The 22,278-nt window shown below is 36.8% G+C and overlaps 2 protein-coding genes across 4 annotated transcripts; both read right to left on the bottom strand.

The window, feature by feature from the left end:
• Positions 1-60: 60 nt before the first annotated feature.
• LOC116714704 (probable carboxypeptidase X1) lies at positions 61-14,130 on the bottom strand. 2 transcript variants are annotated; one of them, XM_032555427.1, is made up of 15 exons: positions 13,735-14,130; positions 12,737-12,895; positions 9,121-9,230; positions 8,917-9,056; positions 8,150-8,234; positions 7,896-8,055; positions 6,993-7,084; positions 5,777-5,900; positions 4,756-4,952; positions 4,491-4,670; positions 3,666-3,863; positions 3,493-3,589; positions 3,191-3,330; positions 1,140-1,242; positions 61-467 (listed from the first exon to the last, which is right to left on the bottom strand). In XM_032555427.1, exons 1-15 carry the CDS (start codon positions 14,048-14,050, stop codon positions 160-162), a joined length of 2,409 nt encoding a protein of 802 aa, XP_032411318.1. In that variant the 5' UTR covers positions 14,051-14,130; the 3' UTR covers positions 61-159. The 2 variants fall into 2 exon arrangements, with proteins under 2 accessions (XP_032411318.1, XP_032411317.1); XM_032555426.1 differs by lacking the exon at positions 12,737-12,895.
• A 1,122-nt stretch (positions 14,131-15,252) lies between these two features.
• On the bottom strand, positions 15,253-21,580 carry smu1a (SMU1 DNA replication regulator and spliceosomal factor a). Of its 2 annotated transcripts, XM_032555524.1 has the most exons (12): positions 21,469-21,580; positions 20,361-20,571; positions 20,012-20,164; positions 19,549-19,659; positions 19,339-19,467; positions 19,108-19,227; positions 18,687-18,803; positions 18,355-18,482; positions 18,084-18,210; positions 17,388-17,555; positions 17,152-17,304; positions 15,253-15,910 (listed from the first exon to the last, which is right to left on the bottom strand). In XM_032555524.1, the coding sequence occupies exons 1-12, from the start codon at positions 21,492-21,494 to the stop codon at positions 15,812-15,814; spliced, it is 1,542 nt and encodes a 513-aa protein (XP_032411415.1). In that variant the 5' UTR covers positions 21,495-21,580; the 3' UTR covers positions 15,253-15,811. The 2 variants fall into 2 exon arrangements, with proteins under 2 accessions (XP_032411415.1, XP_032411414.1); XM_032555523.1 differs by having other exon boundaries at positions 19,339-19,659.
• Between the last annotated feature and the right edge of the window lie 698 nt (positions 21,581-22,278).

Below are 22,278 nucleotides of genomic sequence, written 5' to 3'. Positions count from 1 at the left end.
CCATTCCTAGAGTTATAGATATGCTGCACCACAGCAGATCATTAAAAAAAAGTAGATTGTTGCCCACCTGCTCTGCCCAGATAAATATATTTTCAAAAATAGAATCTAATGCTAAATCCAGTGAGTTTTGGTGTCTCTGAACCAAGCCCTGCTTTGCTCTCAGACCCGTTTTGCTCGTTTGCCAGCGGCCGCAGCACGCCGCTGGTTGATGGCCTTGGTGGTGACGCGGAGTTTCCTCATTCGTAGCTGCCGCAGCCTCAGCTGCAGGTCTTTGGGAAGTTTCCCCCCTTTTGCCAGAATGTCCTTTGCTCTCCGTCTGGGTGTCTTGGTGAGGTTGAAGTCGCAGATTGTAGGGAAGTGGTCGTACATGACGTAACATGTACGGGAGGAAGGGAAGTAGCCTTCAGCGCTGACCGTCAGGCGGTACTCACCTGGATTCAGCAGGCGCCAGTAGTCTCCATCAACCACTGCAGCAGGGAAGACCAGGTATAAAGCTCAGAATGATAAAAGCAAAGAATAAAAAAACACTGCTGCAAGAGAAAAATATTATTTAAGCCTTAATCACTTCTGTATACACTAGAAAAGCACAATATTTTACTAAGTATTTGTATCTAGTTTCTAGTGCAAATATCTTAAAACACTTGAAATAAGACAAAACTAACTTACAAGTAACATTTCAACAGAATAGGACCTTTTTTCAAGTCAACAATTCCTTAATATTGATGAAAAGTACTTGTTGCACTGACGGATTATCTCAACATGGGAAAATGTCTTGTTATAAAGTAAATAATGTCAGTGAAACTAGTTCTTCAGATTTATCTAATGAAGGTATAAGATGAACATAAATGCCGACATTCTGCTTTTGGTCAAATACAGTACCAGTAATTGTAACGCAACTCTAAAAATAATAAAGAAGTTGCAACACACAAAAGAAAAACAATAAGGAAAAAAAAAGTGATTTTGTTGAACAAAAATTAGAACCCAATAATCTGGGTCTGAAGTAGAGAGATCATCTCAAAATGGAAGGTAAAAGGTGCCTGTCTCTGTAAAGCTCCAGTTATGTTTAATGTCATTATTGACAGCAGGAGTACCAACTGTTCTAACTCTAGAGGGCGCTGTGTATAAAAAATAAATTTAACCTGATCTGATGTGATGATCGATGTCCTCGACTTTGATGATGGCGTCTGCTATTCCCACCCCGGTGTCTTTGTCCCGTATCACACCCTTAATTCCACGATGGATCTGAACATTCAAATGAGAAATTTACAGTTTTCTGTAGGCTAAAGTCCTAAAGCATTACACGTTACACAGATTATGTTTTATAATGTAAAGTCAATATACAAATCTCAAGAAGCCAAGAAGATGTGGAGAGCAAATCAGGTCAGAGCATTCTAGGTCAAGTCAAAAATTGCTGCTTTCAGTCTGGCTTGAAAGGAAAATCTTGATTTTTGTGAAGGAAAGTAGATTCTTGTCATTATTCTGTAAAAAAAGTTCTATTAGTGCCTTTTTTATGTTTACATCATAACTATTAAATCGAACTTATTAACTTCTTATTCTGAGTTTCTATTTGTTGCACAACGCCAGATACAGATCAGTCAAAACCAATTGTTATGATAGAAGAGCAGTAACTATGTGTCCCATCAGCATGACCTGGTTTTACTGAGCAGACTCATGAGGAAATTATGACTCATCAGCTAGATTATATATAACTTCAGACATTTTTTGTTCCCTTTAAAAAGAAATGCCTTCTATTTTCCTGAGACTTTAAGGTTTAGTCTATAAAAACAGATTTCAGTACCAAAAGTCTCTTAGGTACAGTATTAACAACCTTCATGAAGCTTCTTCTTCGAATAACTGCTGTTTTTTTTTTAGAAATTATCTTAACAATTGATTAGGTAAGACGTACAGAGACATTTGACTATGGGCCACCACAACTACAGCTCAGTCATAAATGTTTGTTAGTGACATGTGAGTAAATATGTTGAGATGACCCAGGTATGGAGTCTGAGAAGGGCAAAAATTATGCTCAATTAAAAAAAATTAAAGGCCAGGTATTGATTTTATTTACATTTCTGAATTTGTATAAAGTTCCTTTATACCCATATATATATATATATATATATATATATATATCTATATATATATATCTATATATATATATATATATATATATATATATATATCTATATATACATATAGATATATATATAAAAAAAAAAAAAAATTCCCTTCTCACCCACCGCGGGTGGTTCTTATCCTCTGAGCTCGGGTCCTCTACCAGAGGCCTGGGAGCTTGAGGGTCCTGCGCAGTATCTTGGCTGTGCCAAGGACTGCACATTTCTGGACTGAGATGTCTGATGTTGTTCCTGGGATCTGTTGTAGCCATTGGTCCAGTTTGGGGGTGACTGCCCCGAGGGCCCCGATGACCACAGGCACCACTGTGGTCTTCACCTTCCAGGCCCTCTCCAGTTCCTCCCTGAGGCCCTGGTATTTCTCTAGTTTCTCGTGCTCCTTTTTCCTGATGTTGCAGTCGCTTGGTATTGCTACATCTACCACAACGGCTTTCCTCTGTTGTTTATCCACTACGACAATGTCTGGTTGGTTCGCCATTACCATTTTGTCTGTCTGGATCTGGAAGTCCCACAGGATCTTAGCTCTGGCGTGGTAGATCTGGGCCTCTATTGCTCTGGTGTTTAGGGCCTGTTCCTGGGCAGCCAGGATGAGGGCCTCTGTGCTGTCCTTGAGTCCAGCTTTTTCCAGATATCTATCTATCTATCTATCTATCTATCTATCTATCTATCTATCTATCTATCTATCTATCTATCTATCTATCTATCTATCTATCTATCTATCTATCTATCTATCTATCTATCTATCTATCTATATATATATATATAGATATATATATATGTATATATATATACATATATATATATCTATATATATATATATATGCCTTTTTAAGTTTCAAATTTAAACACTTTGCAGTTCTTAGGCTCCATATGAAAGTTATTGATACAAACATACAGTAAAGTTATAAGACACTGTTGATCATGCAATGCAGGTTGTAGTGGCATTGTAATAACTCCCTTTTTAAATTTACAGTTTGCAGTTAAGGAATATCCTGGAAAAGACAAATAGGAAGAAAAATAATGACCAAAAGCAACAGAAATTACTGAAGCCTTCTGACCTGCTCCATGTAAACCAGCAGAGACTCTCTGTTGTTCTCCCACTCGATGGGAAGTTCGCTGGCGTGAGGAAACTTATCGCAGGACAACTCCACGGTTACCTCGAAGCAGTTGGTGTGCAGGTAGCTGAAATCATTCATACCTGGAAGAACAGAAAACATCATCTCCAAGTGTTAGAATAAGTTATTTCAGTTTCAGCTACAAAGAGATATATTGATAAGGATTTAGAATTATTGTCAAAATTATTGTTGCATTATATTAAATTGTATATTCAACTAAAATCCAACTAAACATGGGTTCTTACTTCCAGGTACGTTGTGCCAGTCGGCCCCATTGATGATGTTGTTGTATCTGAGGAAGTCCTTGTTGTGGCATGGCCTTCGGTCTGGGTTGGACATCACCTGGTTTGATCAGACAACAACTTTCCTCAGTCACTTCCCAGAGGGGGAAGTTCAAGCAGGGAAAAGTGAGAGAGACCTGATTGGTGCTGGCATAAGCTGCAGCCAGCCAGCGGAAGAAACTCTCATCAGGGGTGGGTGTGTGTTCGCGTGGCGCCCAGTCCCGGGTCATGTCGTACGGGTAGGTGACGACCAGTTCTCCTCCATGGAGGTTTGCACCCAGAGCAAACGGGATGTTCTGCATCCAGCTGATCACAGCTCGAGTTTCAGGTGCAACCTATTAAAGAAAAAAAATATCATTCATGCTAGCTAACTGTGCAAGCTAGCACTGCTGCATTGCAACAACACATTCCTGAGTTCAAATACCTTTCTTCAATGGCGTACTAGGGTCATTGTTGATAGAAAAAACAAAAAAAGAAGTAAATTACAGCCAAAATCTATCAGATATTTTCTAAAACTTGGACATTTCTGAGCAAGAAAACTCAGAAATTTTTAGATTAATCACAGAATTATAAACGTGAAAATTTAAATAAAGATTAATATAAACATTTCCTTGTTTTTTTTTTACTCAAAAAGTTTTTTGAGTTTTTTGTCAGAAATGTACTCTTGTACTTTTGTTTTTTTTTATCTAGAATCTATAAGAATGTGAAGAAAAACTTTTGACAAATGGTATGATAGGAGTTTGACGGGTCAATGCTAAAACGCCGCAGATTTATAGAAATGCTTTACATCAACAAGTTCTGAAGAAAGTTCTGAAGTTTTAAATTTAAGTCAAGAGCATTGGCTTAATCTTACTCAGTTCATTTTCACGTAAAATTGAAGTTGATGTACAAGTTTTGGCGAGTTTATTCAGGCAAACTGGATGAAGTCTTTGAAACAAAAACAAGATGTCTCCATTTCTTACAAAAGCCTCTTCAGAGGTGTATTGTTCAGGGATGGGGAAATAGTGGTTGATGAGTTTGGACTGGTCTGTCTCCAGCTCGATGGCGGTCCACATCACTGAGTTGAGATCAGCAAAGTTGTGGTTCATGTCGATGCCTTCGTAGCTGTAACGTCCCAGAGCCCAGCCGACCAGCTCGGAGCCCTGAGGATGAAAGGAGAAGGATTACATTCTGTTTGAAGCTCTTTTTAAGCTCAGAATGAGAACATTAAATCAGGTTTTCTGGCACCTTCTTAAAGGCCATCTCGTATCCATCGGGGTTCATGGAGGGCAAAAGGTGAATGCGAGTCTCTTTGACCAGATGGACTATCCGCTGGTTTCCTCGTTTGTACTCTTGGCACATGTACTGCATCAGGTTGAGAAGAAGCTCCCGACCCAGCACCTCATTCCCATGCATCCCTGCAACGTACCGAAACTCTGGTTCTCCTGCAACGAGCGCCAAAACATTCATGCAAAATTAAGAACAATGCTCTTTGCTTTCCCTTAAGAAACTGCAATCCACTGTAATCCACTGGCAATTTTTTTCCTTTATTTTCTGTCTGAGTATTTAATCAGCCTCCCTCAGCTCGACATTGATTGCTTCTCTGACGTATTTTTAATTTTTTTTTTTAATGGAAAAATCTCTCCCAACCTTAATGGGCCAAAGAAAACATTTGTACATCTCAGAGCAAACATAGAGGAACTCCAGGCAGAGCAGCTATAGGTTTACCACTGTGCTTGACTTGACTGTGGAGATACAACATCAGTATATTTTAAATGTTTGCCCATGATTAATTTAATCTGGTCAGGAAGGAGCTGCAGGGCTCTGACTTAAAAAAAAAAACTTTCTGCAGGTTTCACCAACTCAAATTTAAGACTTTTAAAGACCATTATCAAAGGTACATATATCTCCACAGAAATCTATAAACTGTGTCCAGGCAAGCAGCAACAGGTTTGTACTTGGCCATGAAACAAAACAGTTAGCTAGCTAGCAACTGTATCTTAGCAGTGAGATTCTGTAGACTTGAGTCACAGAACGCAATTAAGATTTCTGCGAGCGTCTCGGCAAGACAGATAAATCCCGAAAAAAACAATACAAAGCATTTACAAAATTAAATAGTCCTGCCAAGCCAAAATTTATGACCAATTTACTTTTTTAAATTAATCTGAAATCTGTTTGACTTTAGCCGACAAAATCACCAACCAGGTTTGACTGATTTTAGAGAATCTGGACCATATTTTGGAAAAACGCTTGCAACCCATAATCTCACCCAGTTCATGTTTTCCAGGATTGTCTGAGATCTCCATGACGTAAAGCTTCAGATCCTTGTAGCTTTTCCCGATGCTGTAAATACGTGTGATGTTGGGGCATTCATCATGCACAGACTTCATCAACTGGAAAAGAAAATAATTGTACATTTAACCACATACTGTCTGAGAGAGACAGAAAATTTAATTATAAAAGCATGAAAAGGGCAGTAAGTCAGGAGAAAATACCTAAATGCAACATGAAAGTTGAAAAATGGGAAATTCTTGAAATAATTTCCCAAGGTCAGCTCCTTGAGGAAAAGTTTGGTCAGGTGGGTTAAAATGATGAATTAGAAAAAGTGGGATGTTGTAACGTGTTTGATAGGAAGTAATTTATAGAAAAGTCATGCAGTGGACAATATCTGTTTCTTCTGCAAATTTGTTCCAGCAACAAAGTGGAGGTGTGTGACCATTACCCCTGAACAAAGAGATGCAGCATTTATAATAGAAGCAATCAATTTTTGTCCTCAGTCCTGCTAAATAAGACTTGTTTTGAGCTGCAAACCTTATGTGACCCTTTGAAACAAAAAGAGATAACATAATTTTTGATAAATATCTACAATAGGACATCAGTCTCTAGTCTATACTATGTTTCTCTTAAAGGACTGCCAGACTAAAAGCTGCATCTAAACCCATTGTTTGAGTCTCGCTCCAAAAACTCTTTCAGAGCTTTGTTGTGCATTTCTTCAACTTTATCCCTCTTGTTACTGCAACTCTGTTCATCCTTTATGCTGAAAACCGGCAAGAGCACATTCCTCCTCCAAACATGTGGCAACTTCATGTTTCAAAGATCTGATTTTGGCTTTTTTTTTTTCGTTTCACAGAAACCCAAAAAATAAAAAATATACATATGAAGCATTAAATGAGTAAAATGACCACCACTGAACAGGAAGAAAACACTTTCAAACAGCTGGACCCAATTTTCCTCATGTCAATTTGTTTTTTTTTGTGTGTGTAGTTTACATGAGTTTTGTAATAATTAAGGAGATGTGGATCCAATTTATTCCCAGTTTCAGATTCAGGAAAAGGGTCTTCAAGCAGACACTTTTATAAACATACATAAGTTTTCTATAGTACTAAACAATAAGAAAGAACATTAGCAGACAGCAGGGTGGAGTTGATGGAACAATGTTTTTACTGTAAATATAATTTCTAGACAGATTTTTGTGTTCCATCTACCTTTCTCATCTCCTTATAGTTGTGGTGCTTGAAGTCCAGTTTGTCTCTGGACTCTGTTGATTCTGTCTGCCATGCATAGACATTACTGGGATCTGTGGAAAAGGAAAGAAGACAGTTAATGTTTTTCAACCACTTTAGATTTTGTGAAATTACCTAACTGAAATAACCCAACTGTTTTCGGTTTTATATGGTGTCAACCTCCCCTCTTACTCAAATAGCCCAAAATAAAACCCAATACAACTATTGGCCAGAACATACAGTGCACCGGCTTAAATAAGGTCTAGAAAATGCTATCAATAGTCATTTAATTTGTAAATAAAGTACACATTTTTGTAATTTATGATTAGCAGACAGATAAGGGATGAATTTCTGCAAAAATGTTTAACAGGTTTTTAGTTTATAAACAATATTCAAAGCTTTGAACATCTCACAAAGTTCTGCTCCACTCATTTGAAATTGGAAAAAGGAAGGCTAGACTAAGTTGATGGAAAGATGTATGGAGATAAATACAGGATAATCCTGGAGAAAAACCTGCTGGAGGCAGCAAAATTAGAAAATGGCCTTGATGTAAATACGAGTGAGAATATTAGGGTTGTAAAAAAGTTATTGGATTAATCTTGATTAATCAATTATTAAAATAATAGTCAACTTATTAATTTATCAATCAATTATTACTTGGCGTATACAGACTCAAAAATAGACAATATTCTGATGGATCAACATATTCTGGAAAATATTTTTTATAAAAATCATAAATCATTTTGAAATGCACTGACGTTTGACGCTGACATTGCTAAAGAGTTAGTACTTTTGAATACAAATGAATACTTTAGCATGCTACTGCTTTACAACCAAACAGACATATAAAAAATAAAATGTTTCCTGCTGTTTCTTTTCTCGTACCAGGAAGTGTGCATCCCAACACTTCTGCCCTGAGGCAAATGTCTCCCTCTGTCCCGTTCTGATACCACGTCTGAGGGTTGATCCGAATGTAACGTGCCACTGTGGGACTGTCGAACAGGGAGAGGACGGGAGTTTCTGTGTCTTGGTTTCCTTCAAATATCTGCAGCAGAAGGAGGTGTGCTGATTGTTGGTGATACTAATGGTACATGTAGAAGGTGGAAAAACGGTTTTCAGAAAATCAGATGCTAACTCACAGCCTCTTTGCTCCCGTTCATGCAGGGCTTCCAGAGCAGCGTGTCGTTACTGAACTGAACCTTGTACGTTTGGACCATGTCCCAACTGCATGCAAGTGAAACAAATATGCAAAGAAAAGAAGAGAAAAAACAAAAGAAAAGAGCATGTGTGACAGATGCAGAAACTGCCTCTTCCATCCTCTTGGAGGGAACCTCCAAATATTTTCATACTTGGAGGTTCATATTTTATATATGTATATTTGGAGGTTCCATCCAGTGTTATGAAAATATAAAATGCTTTGTTTTTTTAAAGAACTTTATGTTTTTAAAATGTTCAACATGTACCCCAACATAGCAGTCAAAACTCCCTTATTGCCACAAGTTAATGGAGTATTCAAAAATTGTATTCAAGTAAGAGTAGAACTACTTCAACATATTTTTACCCAAGTAAACGTAAAAAGTAGCTGTCTAAGAAATTACTCAAGTAAGATAAAAACGTATTTGGCAAAACGTCAGCGCAAGCACTGAGTAATCGTTTAATATTTAAAAATGACAAAATCAGATGGACCAAATTATAAAGTTATGTAGAAATTTTGTTATTTTAAAGATAAAACTGAAAATATTTTATATAAATAGCATAGTTTCAAAAAAGGAAAATCAGACAAAGGAAAGATTTTTCCAAACCAGCTTCTTTCAATATAATTTTTTTTACAAAAACTGCAGATGTGTGTCTAAGTCCGGTGAGTGTTTTGGTTTTAAACAAGCTTTTTGTTTCCACCAGCACTGACCTCCAGATGGAGTTGCGCCCCTGCAGGATGACCCCAGTAAATCGGATCAGCCTTTGGGCATCAACTTCCAGCCATTGGTTCTTGTCTTTGTACCGAGCGCACCAGGCCCCATCATAGATATCCCCATCGTCTATTCCAGACTGTAGCAAAAGAACAGCGGTAAAATGTAAAGCAGGGTTGAATCTGTAAATAGAAGATGTGTACCTGGATGTTGAGTCGGCCGCGGTGAGGACCCAGGCCTCGTCGCTTGTAGGATGAAGCCCTCAGATGAGTGTCTTTCACCCTCAGTGACTCCAGACCCAGAGGAGGACATTCTGACAGTCAACAGATCTTTATGAATCATTTAAATATGAAATTTGTTTTCTTAGATCTAATTTTGAACAGGTAGTGTTTGGATATGTGCAAAAGCTTTAATAAAATTATTATAAAAGTTGTGTAAGGTATGACTACACTGCAGAAACATAAAATATTACCAAGTATTTATTTAGTTTCTATTGCAAAGATTTTAGTTCACTTGACATAAAACAAAACTCATTAAATAAGCTCTGTAACTGTTCAACACAATACAGGAGCTTGTTTTAAGTCTATAATTCCTTAATAGAGATGAAAATTTTAATAATTGGCCAGAGGAACAAGACGTTTAAACTTATAATATGGGAAAAATGTCTTGTTCCTCTGGCAGATTATTTAACTTATAACTAGTTCTTTTTTTAATACTTGGTAAGATTTTGTGTTTTTGCAGTGTAAGTAAAAGCAATATAATCATGTAGTGTTTACAAAATCTGAAATGGCAGCAGGTCAACTTTGGTTGGTAGTTTGAATAGGATTACTTTTTTGAACATATTCTCTTTAAACAAACTGAATAGTTATTGTGTACTGTATTAATATTCAGTAAGGCAGATTTGTTTCTTAAGCCTACAATAGAAAGTTGTGATATTGCACTGCTGCCTGATATCTGCCTGTAGTATCCATCACCATTCAGAACACACTGAAAACTCTAAGGTAAAACCTGAATTAAAAATTTTGGAATATATACTTTATATAAATTGTATGATCCAAACACTGACACATAACTATATTATAGAATATATAAACAAACACAGTAAATTGCTGAGAATCAGTGGATTAGCTCTGGAAAGCCTGCAAAATGCAAAAAGGATGGAAAGAAATTTGCTTAGATGGTTGAATTAGTAATAGTACAGCAAAAAGTACAGTACATGCTTTTTATACTCATAGTTTTATGTCGCATAGTACAAAAGAACAAATAAAACTTAAAAGAGCTTCTTCAACATGCTGCCATTCTTGAATTCACAAACAGAAAATGTTCAGCTGTTATTTTTCATATTGAATTCATCCCAAAAATCTCCAATCTCCTGTGTCAAATAGACTCAAGAATAAATGCATCGCGTGCATGACAAGTAGAATCTCTCAAGTTAAAATAAATGTTTTGGGAAATATATCTGTTGAACTCATTTAATGAAGTCCAGATTAGGGAGGGGAAAAAAAGAAAGAAAGCAGAACAATCTCAGATCTGATCTTTATGCCATCCCAGCATCTTTTGCTGTTGCACTGAAGCCTCAGACTTACGTAGACAGGCTTTTCATTGTCTGCAGTATTCAGACATTGCCTCTTCCTGCCAGGAAGATCCCCTAGCTGCTAAAAAGTGTCAGACTTTAGAGCTGAAACTGTGGAAGTGACTGCTAAAACCCTGTCTCCATTTTGCCCTGTAGTCCTGAGGGATCCCTCCAGTTTCTTGTGACTAAAAGTGGCTGTTTGGTGTTGCTGACCTCTGGAGTCCAGCCAAGCCACAAATATCTCCTGAAACCACTGAGGCTGAGCTGGAGAAACTTGGCAGAAAACACAAGAATCCTCAGCTTAAGCAGCTGATTAACTCGATATATATAGAAAAATCCAAAAATAAATAAGCAATATTGTGTTTATAGTAAGGTCGTTTGAATATCAGAAAGGAAGAAAATGTATTTCCCTTTTCCCTTAACATTTTTTATAGTAAAACAAATAGCATGATTTTCAACTTCCTTAACAACTGAAACAGATTTTGTCTTTCTTACTTCATATTTTCACATTAAGGTCTTTCTTTCATTTATTAACACAAAATACAAAGGTGATATATGAAAGGGAAATCAGAACACATGCATCTAAAAAGTGATGCCAACTTTAGAAATAGAAAAAAAAGCAAAAATCTGGCACATGAAAGACAGAAACATCGTTCAGCTGATTCATCTACTTTGTGCCAAGTTTTTATTCTGATAATCAGCTTTTAAGTTGATGTTTCTGCCAGAATAATACGAGTTAAACTAAACACAGCAGGTTTAGTCTAAACAACTATATGATCAGCTTACAATATACAGTATGTCTCACATCAGCTCTGGGGTAAGAGTGAAAGTCACTATTATTGTGTAAAGAGCAAATATCATCATATTTCAGAGTCGTTTAGAGCATTAAAGCAGATAAGTAATGTTAAATTTGCTTTTCTGATAAAAAAAGCCCTTTTCTGTCACGCCTGTTAAAACTTAGCGGCTAATGGTAAAGTCTGGAAATCTTTCTCTGCAATGACAAGACTGATTGTTTTCATTACTAAAAACCTATATTTTTATTGGAGATATGCCAAGCAGAAGCCTGGCCGCTTATTGGCAACGCGGAAAAATGATGGAGCAGAGTCAACAGTCAGACCACCAAGGCGACTGTGAAAATTGTCTAATCCCTTCAATTCAGTTACATTTTTTTAGATACCACCAATTCGAATGTCATCTCAAAAAATTTCACAAGAGAAACGGATCAAATTAATCTACAGAAAGAATCAAATAAATCAAATCACACTGTCAATTTTTTTTCACAAAGTCATCATAAGTTCTTTACTTGAACAATAATTAGTTGTAGCAGCATTATTTCTTCCACTGTGTCTGAGCCAAATGGAGGCAAAAACATTTCACTGCAGATGCCTCCTGACGAGACATTTTTCCATATTCCAGATCTGCATTTTAACCCTCATTAGTAAAGCACAGACTAATTCTGTAGAGAAAGATAAATTATGCACAATAACTCCATGTTTCTAATACAAAATATTCTGGCGACAGTGGTTTGGAAAAATTAGAGTGTCGGCAGAAATTATAACGTCCATAATTTCATGACAGTTTTTGCTACTGGGAGTCCTTTGCTACTTTAGTGAATTACAAACAGACTGGACTCACCATACTGCCTGTATAGGGTGCCAGTTAGTTAGATCTCCACAGTTCTCCTGACTTTCTTTGTCTCCTTACTCATTAAAATCTTCACTCTACAAACTGAAACGAAAAATTACTGGAAGTTTTCTTTGTGTACTTCTACTCTGTTTATATTATTTACTTTGGTTTTGGGGGATTGTTCTTTTATGCATGACTCAGGTTTTCAGCAATTTTCTGCAGTGTACTCAGCTGCCATTTTTTCTTTCGCGCTTTTATACATTCCTCAATCCAAATGATGAATTGAATGAAGCAGAATATAAATAAGATATAAGCCTAAACATAGCTGGAAATAAAAGAAAATGATAATATATGCCCTTAAAGAAATTAGTCATTTCAGAATTTCTTCAACAAAAAGCTCATTTGCTGTTTTCTTGTTGGATTTGCTGATAACTTTGAGACCAGATCAGTTTGATGTTCAGTAGATACACACTTTTATTACATAAACTATCCATGACTTGATCTTAATTGACAACAAAGCAAAACCCATTTCAGAAAAGCAGCAAAACATAATCAGCATTAAAATTTGATCCTTGTCTGATTGTCATACTGTATATTTCAGAGCCTTTCTAAATACATACGTGAGGCAGTTTTTGTGGCGGCTGACTGGTGATGAGTGACCTTTTTGATCTCTGGTTTTGGTGTTTTAGTGACCTTTGGCTTCCTAGGAATGACTTTTGGTTTCTTCAGGACATTTTTGAGCTTCTTTGCTACCATAAGGCTTCTTGTGGATCTTTTTGCTATAAAAAAGGCAAAACACCTTTTAACAAGATTTCAGTACAAGACCATACACCCTAGAAAGGATACACATGAAATGAGACTAAGATACAGATTTTTCGAAGGTCCTGTGTAAATAGAGGATAAACATATGGAGAAGCAGCTGCCAATCATTAAGCATGGATGGGCAGCAGATAATGGATGATCTGTGATGTTGTGGGCCTTTGAAATACTAACACTTTGTATTAAAATATGCTGTGCTCAGTCTGAAAATGGATCATCATTGGGTTTTGGGAAACATTTGACCAAATCAAAAGAGAAACTGTTCAGCAGACACTAGTTTTCTTTCATTTACATCTCAGACCCCAAAGACTGGGAGGAAAAGAGCAATTTTTCCCTGATAACTTAGACTCAGTCATTACAAAGACCATCTGGGTTTCATCAGCATAAAACGTGACCTACCTCCAACACTCGGACACTGATTACAGAAATGCAAATAAGACCTGCTTTTTATACTCCTTTGCAGCTACTTAAGCTTTAAGTACAAATCAGTGACTCTATTTTTATAATGGATCTTTTTCCTGAATCTGTTCCGTTCTGAGCTTGTCTAAGATTGTTGCATCCAAGTTTAAGATTAAAAGCATGCTAAACTTTAGTTACTGTCATGCATTTTCTTCACATTCAGAGCAATAACATTTATTACCACAGTGGTATATAGCATACAATGCATGCATATTTAATATAGACATTTTGCAAAGAAATAATAAACACATGGACATTAGCAGTCACTTTAAATTTGAAGACTGATTCAAATGCAATAAAAAAAAGTTTCCTCAGATAAAATTGTCTGATAAGACCTCACCCAATTCCATGGGACCTTCATCTTCTTCTTTTTCCGTTTTCAGGACTTTCCTCACTGGTTTCTGACCTTCCTTCCCAGTCGGGCGCTCTGTAGTGGTTTCAGCTGTTGACTTTCTGTAACTGGTTGTGAATTCTGTGGTGGGAACCTCAGATGCATTGGAAGTCCCTGCAGAAAAAAGACTCTTTGTGGCAAGATCTACACCTGAAACCACACTGGGGTTAACTGGTAATGTGAAATCTGTCAAGTGGCCACAAACAAAGACAAAGAATCCACAAGGTGAAAATAAAAGCAGAGAGATGGGAAGAAATGCTGCCATAGTAAGCCTTTCCAATGGAAACCCCCCACACACTGAAGACTCATTCAACCTCCCTGACCTGGAGCTCTGCCTCTCTGTCAAGCTGCTACCAGTGGAAACTGTTTCCTTTTACACACAAGCCAGAAAAATCCTCTTGAGAGGGATATTAGTTGTAATAAAATTGCTTTCAAGGGAAATAAAGCAATGTGACCAACTTTGTTAATTTCTACCATAGTAAAAAATAAAATTTAAAAAATATATTTATTTTTGTAGGGAGAAAACACGTATTATCAGAAAGCAAAGCCTAGACTGGCTAAAAACTACGCTAATGCTCTTTTTTTAACACAACGGATGCGCGCGCAACTTGACTGCGGAAACAACACTGGCCTTTAAACTGTCACTGGTTGCCGTGGTTACCCGCATTTATCTTGCTGTTTTAACATTAGCCAGCATGCTGCCAGCATACAACTAACGTGATAAAATAAGATATGCTACCAAATTCCCTTTAGTGAATGGGATACGTCTTAATACATGTTGCATGCATGAATAAATGACGAGAAAAAATGGCTCAAACTTCAGTGGCCAGAAGACGTCACATACTTAGAATATTAAATAAGTTTTGTTAATGGTAATATTGTCAGCTCTCAATGAGAAACGATTGCTTTCTGGAGGTGTGGATTCTGTTGAAGTGTTACATATTACCTACTTGCTAATTTTTGGCCGTGACATTTGTAGTGCACCAGTAGGATATTCTGATGTTTACTGGAAATTGCCCGAGCTGTAAACAATTATGGAAACAAGCATCCCTTGTTTACCAAAAAGGATAGACATTCATAAACACAAATCATTAATGTTTCGATTTTAGTTATGATCAAGCTGACCTTAAAAGATTAAATTTGGAAGAAAAATAGGTGTTCATGCAACACATGCTTTTATTTTGAAGCTGTTGCTGAAAAGCCTGACACTTTTCTCTGCAGAGCAGCTGCTTTAAGAATCAGTGGACCAGTTTGTTTTGGGTTTAAATTCCACCAGGCCTCTCCTTCATGAAAAATGGCTGAATGTAGGCTCCTTTCCCCCCCACAAAGACTGGCTAAGAAAGTTGAGACATGTTTCAACAACTCAAAACTTAAAAAAATCAAAACACAATTTGTTTGTTAAATACCTTACAACACTCTTCCAGGTCTTTTGTTTGATTATACACCAAAATAATTCAGATTGCACTGTTCAGCTCAGAGGGCTTTAATGGCAGACAGAAAAATGTTACATGGCATTTATACTTCCAGTAAATCTTCAAGTTTTCAAGTGATTTGCCAGAAATGTCCTAAATTCATATGAAAACATTCACATTTCTTTGCACTGAGCAAGTTTTCTTACTGTCATCTTTGGAGTTCTGTTTTGAACAAATGGAAAAATGTAAGGGATCAAAACCTTATTTTAAGATGAGGAGTTCCTGTCCAGCTGTTACAAAACATATGTGACGAAAAACTGAAGCTAAAACATTTCTCTGTCTAATAAAGAACTTTAGTCCCACAGGATACATTAAAATGCCATAAGCTGTTAGGTTTTAATGATACAAAAACTTAAAAAAAACCCAAAAAACTGTACACTTTTTTTTTTTTAAATGAACTACCTTTCTATTATTCTGAGTGTAAAAGGCTGGTGGTTCTCCTATACATCAAAGTCCATTTGATCCTGGGAAGGATTCACCAGAGTGAAAAAACAAAAAACAAACAAAAAGAATGAAAAAAAAGAGAATGTCCAGGTTCCTCTCCTGAGGATGCTTCAGGGTCTCCAGAGTTTCAGCAAGCCATCCTCGCTGTAAGTGGCGATCAGGTTCTGGTGGGGGTGATGGGCGATGCCAATCACATCTTTCTCGTGAACCTGAAGAAGAAAGCAGCAGGACCAGTCACTTGGAGCAGAACTTCACTGTTGTGCTAAAGGTAAAACTGGGTTCCTACTCAGTTTTCATTTCAACTTAGCAGTGGTCAAAAGGAAGCTGCAAAAACTACAGACGTCAAAGAAGAACAGATTATGGTTGGTTTCTTTTCAGATCTGAGTTGCAGATCATCTTCTTCATAGAATTTTTTTCTTATCCAATTCTAATGTTAAAGGTTGTTTACTAAATTAAAAATTACTGGTCTTTGAGTGGGTGATCTTGCATTATTAAGCTATTTTCAATATATTACTTGAAAATAGATTTAAAACAACATTATTGTTTATCACTATAATTACTGAGAATTTATCATCCAGCAAAATTTGTTACTGTGACAGGCCAACATGGGGGAAGGTGTCTCCTTTTGTTTGTCTATAGAGTTTTGGAAGTGCTGACTGGGTAAAATCCTTGTAATTTTGGCTTTTCTTCACCCTGAAGAAACAGCTTCAGTTTGTAGTAAATAAATTCTGCAGTAATTTCCGGATTTGATTTGAGGAAGAGGTCTGGATTTTATCTTTTTTTAAATGCAGTTGGGTTACCTAGGTTGGCCATAATACAGGTGGATATAGATGGATAGAAGAACAACAGGATTGACACAAGACTTGAATAGACATGAAGACACAAAGAAAAGGCATAACTTTATGACTAGTAGCAGGTGAAGATAGCTTCATTAATATATATACCCAAGAAACTTGTTTGAGAGAAAATCTGTTGCTTTTCAGTCAGTGTTGCAGAACAAAATAAAGTATCAATGTGGTAGATAAGAAAAAGCTGACACTACAGCAAATATCTGCACAGTTATTTAAAAAAATGAGTAAAAATGTTCTGATCAAAGCATTAGTTTCAGTAAATTATACATTTTAAAAACAAAGCATGGATGTCAGGGTTTCTGCACACATTTAACTATATTATTAAAGCTACTTTTAAAAATAAAAGTAGAGCAGCAAAGCAAGTGGGGAAATTTGTTTAAAGGCAATCAATAAATAACAATAAGCTTAATTTAGAAAATCACTGATTAAGATACAACCTTGAGTATTAATCAGTTTGTGTTTGCATCCTGCAGGTTTACGTTCTCACCATCAGTACCTGTGTGGATATTTGCCTGACAAATGCTGCACCACAAACGGTGCAGAGGGTGTGCTGTGATATTTTTGGACTCTTTGATCTGTGTTTGCGTGCAGCATCGTACCGTCAGTGTTCTCTCCAGTTTGCCTGTGACGGTGCTGAAGCAGTAGAGCACAAAGTCTTCACCTACGCAGTATATCCACTCGCCGCGGGGCGACAGAGTGCAGCACACAAAGTCACCGCCTTCCCTTTTACCGGAGCTGAAACTCCTCACAATCTGTATTCAACAAGAAAAGCAAAAATGCTCACATAAAAAGAACATCTAAATGCTTAAAATATATACTTAAAACTTAAACTTACCTGTCCCTGCATGTTCATGATGACCACTGTGTTGGAGCGGTTACACACTACGAAATGCTCAGGGTTCTTGGGCAGCAGGAGGACATTGTTGACGGTGATGTCTGTGCCAGCTGACGTACCAAGAGGCTTAAATGTGCTGCTGCACTCTGTAGTTTTCACGTTCCACACCTGAAAAGAAAACACAAGGAAAGAAGTCGGTATGCTGCAACTGGACTAGAGGATTCATGTTAGGAGCTCAATAAGTTAAAGAGAAAGTTTGCTGTACTTTTTCAGACTCAAGTTCTCTTTCATGTAGTATTTATTGAAGGAAAGAATATTAACTGTAGGTAAGGATTAATAAATTAATTGTGGTGACTAAACAAAAAAATTAATGGAGGGAAAGACACATGGATAGGGAGACAAAATAATAGGTGGATGGAAAATTAAAAGGAGGAGCAAAGTAATGAATAGATTGCTAGAGTGTTAAACAAATGTATAGCTGAATGGTTGAATACACATATTTGGATGAGCATCTTTTAAATAAAAAAAAAAAAACATGATAAAAAGGTGTCTTAATGGAGCAGAAAACTGATCTGAAAATCTGGATGTACATAAATTCTCCCCATAAATATACAGACCTGGAAAAACAACTTAAATCACTCTTTTTTCTTTTCTTTTCTATAGTTTATAAAATCTTAACTTTTTTCAATATCTTACTTTGACTGTTCCATCTGAGGAAGCACTGATGATGTGATGGCCATCTGGGGTAAATGTAGCTTCGTTGACAAACGAGGCGTGGCCACGGAACTCCTTCAGTGATTTACCGGATTTCAGTCCATGGATTCTTGTGCAAAACAAAACAAAAAAATGAAAAATGAAAAGAGTTGAGCATGTGTGTTCAGCAAAGTCTACAAAGCCACTTGAGATCTTAAAAAGTTGCACTTACAAAAAAATTTGGAGTGAAAGAGAGAAGTTTAGATGAGTTTACCTGATTGTCTGATCGAAGGAGGCGCTGAGCAGCTGGCTGGTGTCTTTACAGAAACTCACACAAGTTACTCCTTTGCTGTGGGCGCGCTCGAATCTCCTCAGACACTGACCACTCTGAATCTTCCACACCTACATGCAAGTATACAAAGTATTTAATGATGACTCAAGACAGAGAGAACAGAAAATACTGCTCCATCATTTTATGTTTTTATGCTTTTTACAAAATAAATGTATTTTACAACAATCAGGAATGAAATAAGAATGCTGAATGAAAACAGTAAGAGTTAAACTGTGTTTTAAAAACTTCAAAATACAACAGAAACAAAAAGTGACCTTAATCTTTCCATCTTGGGCTCCAGTTGCTAACATCTCAGTGTCTCGACTGAAGCACATACACAGCACAGCATCATCCATCATCATGAAGTTATCTTGAGCCTGATATTTCAGATCCTGGAAAACAGACAAATTAAGTCTTGTCAAACAAATACACAAGTTCACTGCAAAAGCACAACATCTTATCAAGTATTTTCTGTCTAGTTTCTAAGGCAAATATCTTAGTACATTTGAAATAAGACAAAACTAACTTACAAGAAACTTTTCAGCAAGATATAGGAGTTTATTTTATGTAATTAATTCCTTAATATTAATTTAAAAGTACTTGTTCCACTGGCAGATTCTTTCAATCATAACTAGTACTTGCACTAGAAGCGAGACCAAAAACAGTAAGATTTTGTGTTTTTTAAGTGTATTGTACCTTCCTGATTTTTCCAGTGGTGAAGTTCCACACTTCAATGAATCCGTCCACAGACCCAGTGACCAGGTACTGACCATCAGGGGAGAATCTAGAACACTCCACATGAGATTTCTGTCCAAACTGCAGAGAGAGAAAATGACTTACACCCCAGCTCAGCTAAATGAACAGCTTTGATTAAAGAGTGGCCAAAATAACCCCCTCTGCAGGCCATATTTCTGACAGTGTGGGTACCTTTATGTGCCTGCTCAACTGAGTGGGGAAGCGCTCCTCCTCCACGTCTTTCACAGCTGCTTTACCTCTGAACAAGTCGATGGTCATACCAGGCGGCAGGAGACCTTGATGCTGCTGCCACTTCAGAGACTGAAGAAGGAAATTTAAGAGTTGTGAAATGTCAGCAACTTGTGTATATAATGCAAGTTTAAAGGTTTTAAGGTTACTAACCTGTCCCAGCAGAGCCATGAGACGGGAGGGCGGCACCACGCTGACCTCTCCTGCCAGGGCCTGAGCGATGGCGGCGCGCCGCTTCTCTTTACTGCTGCCATCTGGGTAAGCCTGTACAGAAACACATCCAAGTAAGTTATAAAGGGAAAACGCTGCAAAATTCCACATTGTGCATTAGTTCTTCAGTCAATTTTTAAAGTGCACATATAAAAGCTTAAAAAACACATGTAACAAACTAGGGCTGGGCAATAAATAATTAATATATATCACAATCAATATCAGCAGAAAATGCATCCAACAGGATGTTCAATGATTTTACTGAACTCCAATCCAGAAGCAGAGACCTGACTCGACTTGGAAAACTAAAATCTCCCCCAGATCAGTAAATAGGATTTAACTAGGACACTAAACTAATACCGTAACGATAAAACAATGCTGCATCTGCTGCACATGTTGGACTCACCTCTCTAGGATCGAAGTAGGAGCGAGCCAACAGGTTCTCCAAGTGGATGTATCTCTCTGGCTGCGTCTGTTTGAGCATGATCATGGGATCGGTCTGTCTGAGGAGTGAACGAGCAGCACCGAGCTCTCTCAGCTCAATAAGCTCCAGGACAACCTGGTTAGGAAAAGGATACCCAGGTTAATAATGAGCTAATTTTATAAACACATCTAATATAATAAATGAATAATAACTTGAAGCTAGTCTGCGATAGGTCAAAATGAGCTAGAATAACTATTAAAAAACAACAGTTCTGAAAATGTTGATAGGTAGTAGGATTTAATGTAACAAAAATAACAAATCCAAAACTCACCTGTTCATAAAGATCTATCAAGGTTTTATCTGGTAGCTTGAGGGACTGGATGGCTTGCAGGACGGTATCCCAGTGGCCACTGTTGATGTCCGCCACAAAGCTTTCTATGCTGTCCACTGTGTTTAGAGACACTGTTGTCTCCTCCTGCAACGTGGCCAGGGTTCGGTGCAGATTATTTTCCTTCAAATATTGCATAATCAGACGCACCACGCTGGGAAGACAGAAATTATACTGGTGATACAGCTAATATGAATTCTGAATGTAATAGTTAGATACAATGTGTGCTGTCGCTGTTTTTCATGTTAACAATATAATATACTGCTCAAAAAAATAAAGGGAACACTTTAAGTGTTAAACACCTGTTTAAGTGTTCCCTTTATTTTTTTGAGCAGTGTATTTTACATGATTTATTGTGCACATTTCTTTTTTAATTAAGCCATTTTTTGACATGCAACTTGTTTGGATATTTAGGTAGCATGCCCAATATTGCAAATCTATCAAATCTATGGCGTCACTCATATACTTCATTTAATGGGCTCATAAAATCACCAAATATATACTAAAAAAACGCTTTATTAACAAACCTCCTACGTTAAAACGTCTCCAGGAGGGAGACGTTTCAGGTCCTTACGAATTTCTATTTAACAGAATTATGAGGGAACTACGGAGCGCATCAAATTACAAAACAATATGTCTACATATTTAGGCAAAACAGTACACGTTGCATGATAATGTCTTAATTTGCCCAAGTTTGACAGTTATAGCTGAAGGAGCGGAATACTAACTCATGCTAACTTTAGCTTCATTTAGCCTTTTCAAATTAGTTGTGTGGGGGGTAGTATAACTATGAAACAAGTGAGCAGTTTAAAGCCCATTCCTGCACTACAATTATATAAACATTCTAGTTAGACAAGCTGATGAGCAGGATATACGTTTAAAGTGCTTGAAATAGTTAGCAAGCTAGCTTTGGGTGCTAACATCGGTCGGTGTTCTGCAGCTGAGGATGAGCGAGGCCTCTCCTTAAATATAAATATTTGATATTCAGTTATTATTCCGCAAGTTTTCATCAAACACGTGGAAGTTAACTGTTGTTTCAAAAACTACTTACTCTGCAGATTCCACTTCAATAGACATGGTTATTTATTTCGATGAAGCAGCCACAAAACACTCCTACCGCATGAAAAAACACGAAGAAGAGATACGGAAGTTATGGAACGAACTGTGGCTCTTCAAAATAAAAGCTGCAAGCAACGTCGTATTTGTTTGTGTCAAAAAATTATATTTAAAAAAAACAACTATAAAATATTTTTTTATAAACCTTAGGCTGAATTCGGGTGCCAAAAGAGAAATAGAATAATAATTATATTATAAAAATATATATATATCGTTGTTGTATGCATTAGGTATGTATCAAATAAACAAATTAATTAAATAAACAAAACTATGTTCATAATTGTTTAAAGGTGCTAATCGTTACATAGATGAAAATAGAAATAAACAGAACTAAATGAATTAAGTAATTACATGTGAATTAATTATCACTTTCACATTTTTTCATAAAATGTCCATCACTTGGTGACGTTAACCTTGGAATACATTACACTTTAGTTTGAAAAAATGTTTTTCAATCGTCGTCCTATTCAATTATTTGCACCCCATAGATCAATATGCATCCCTTACTTGAATGTCATGTTTATTTTGTCTTTCCCATTTGAAGAGTAGATAAGAGAGGTAGGCCTCTATGTCGGATCATGTCAGTATAAAATGGAATACGTACATTTATAATATTGTCAACAATTACTGTGTCACTCAATAAATCTGAAATTAGTTTCGATCTTTCTAAAATGTTCAGTGTGAGACTATACTATTGAAATAAAAGTTGAATTTACAGTATTCTCAGCCTTTTTATTGATAAAGG

This window comes from Xiphophorus hellerii, chromosome 23, assembly GCF_003331165.1.
Source record: "Xiphophorus hellerii strain 12219 chromosome 23, Xiphophorus_hellerii-4.1, whole genome shotgun sequence".
Taxonomy (NCBI): Eukaryota; Metazoa; Chordata; class Actinopteri; order Cyprinodontiformes; family Poeciliidae; genus Xiphophorus; species Xiphophorus hellerii.
The sequence above is the reverse complement of the archived record's forward strand: the minus strand, read 5'-3'. Positions and strand labels throughout refer to the sequence as shown.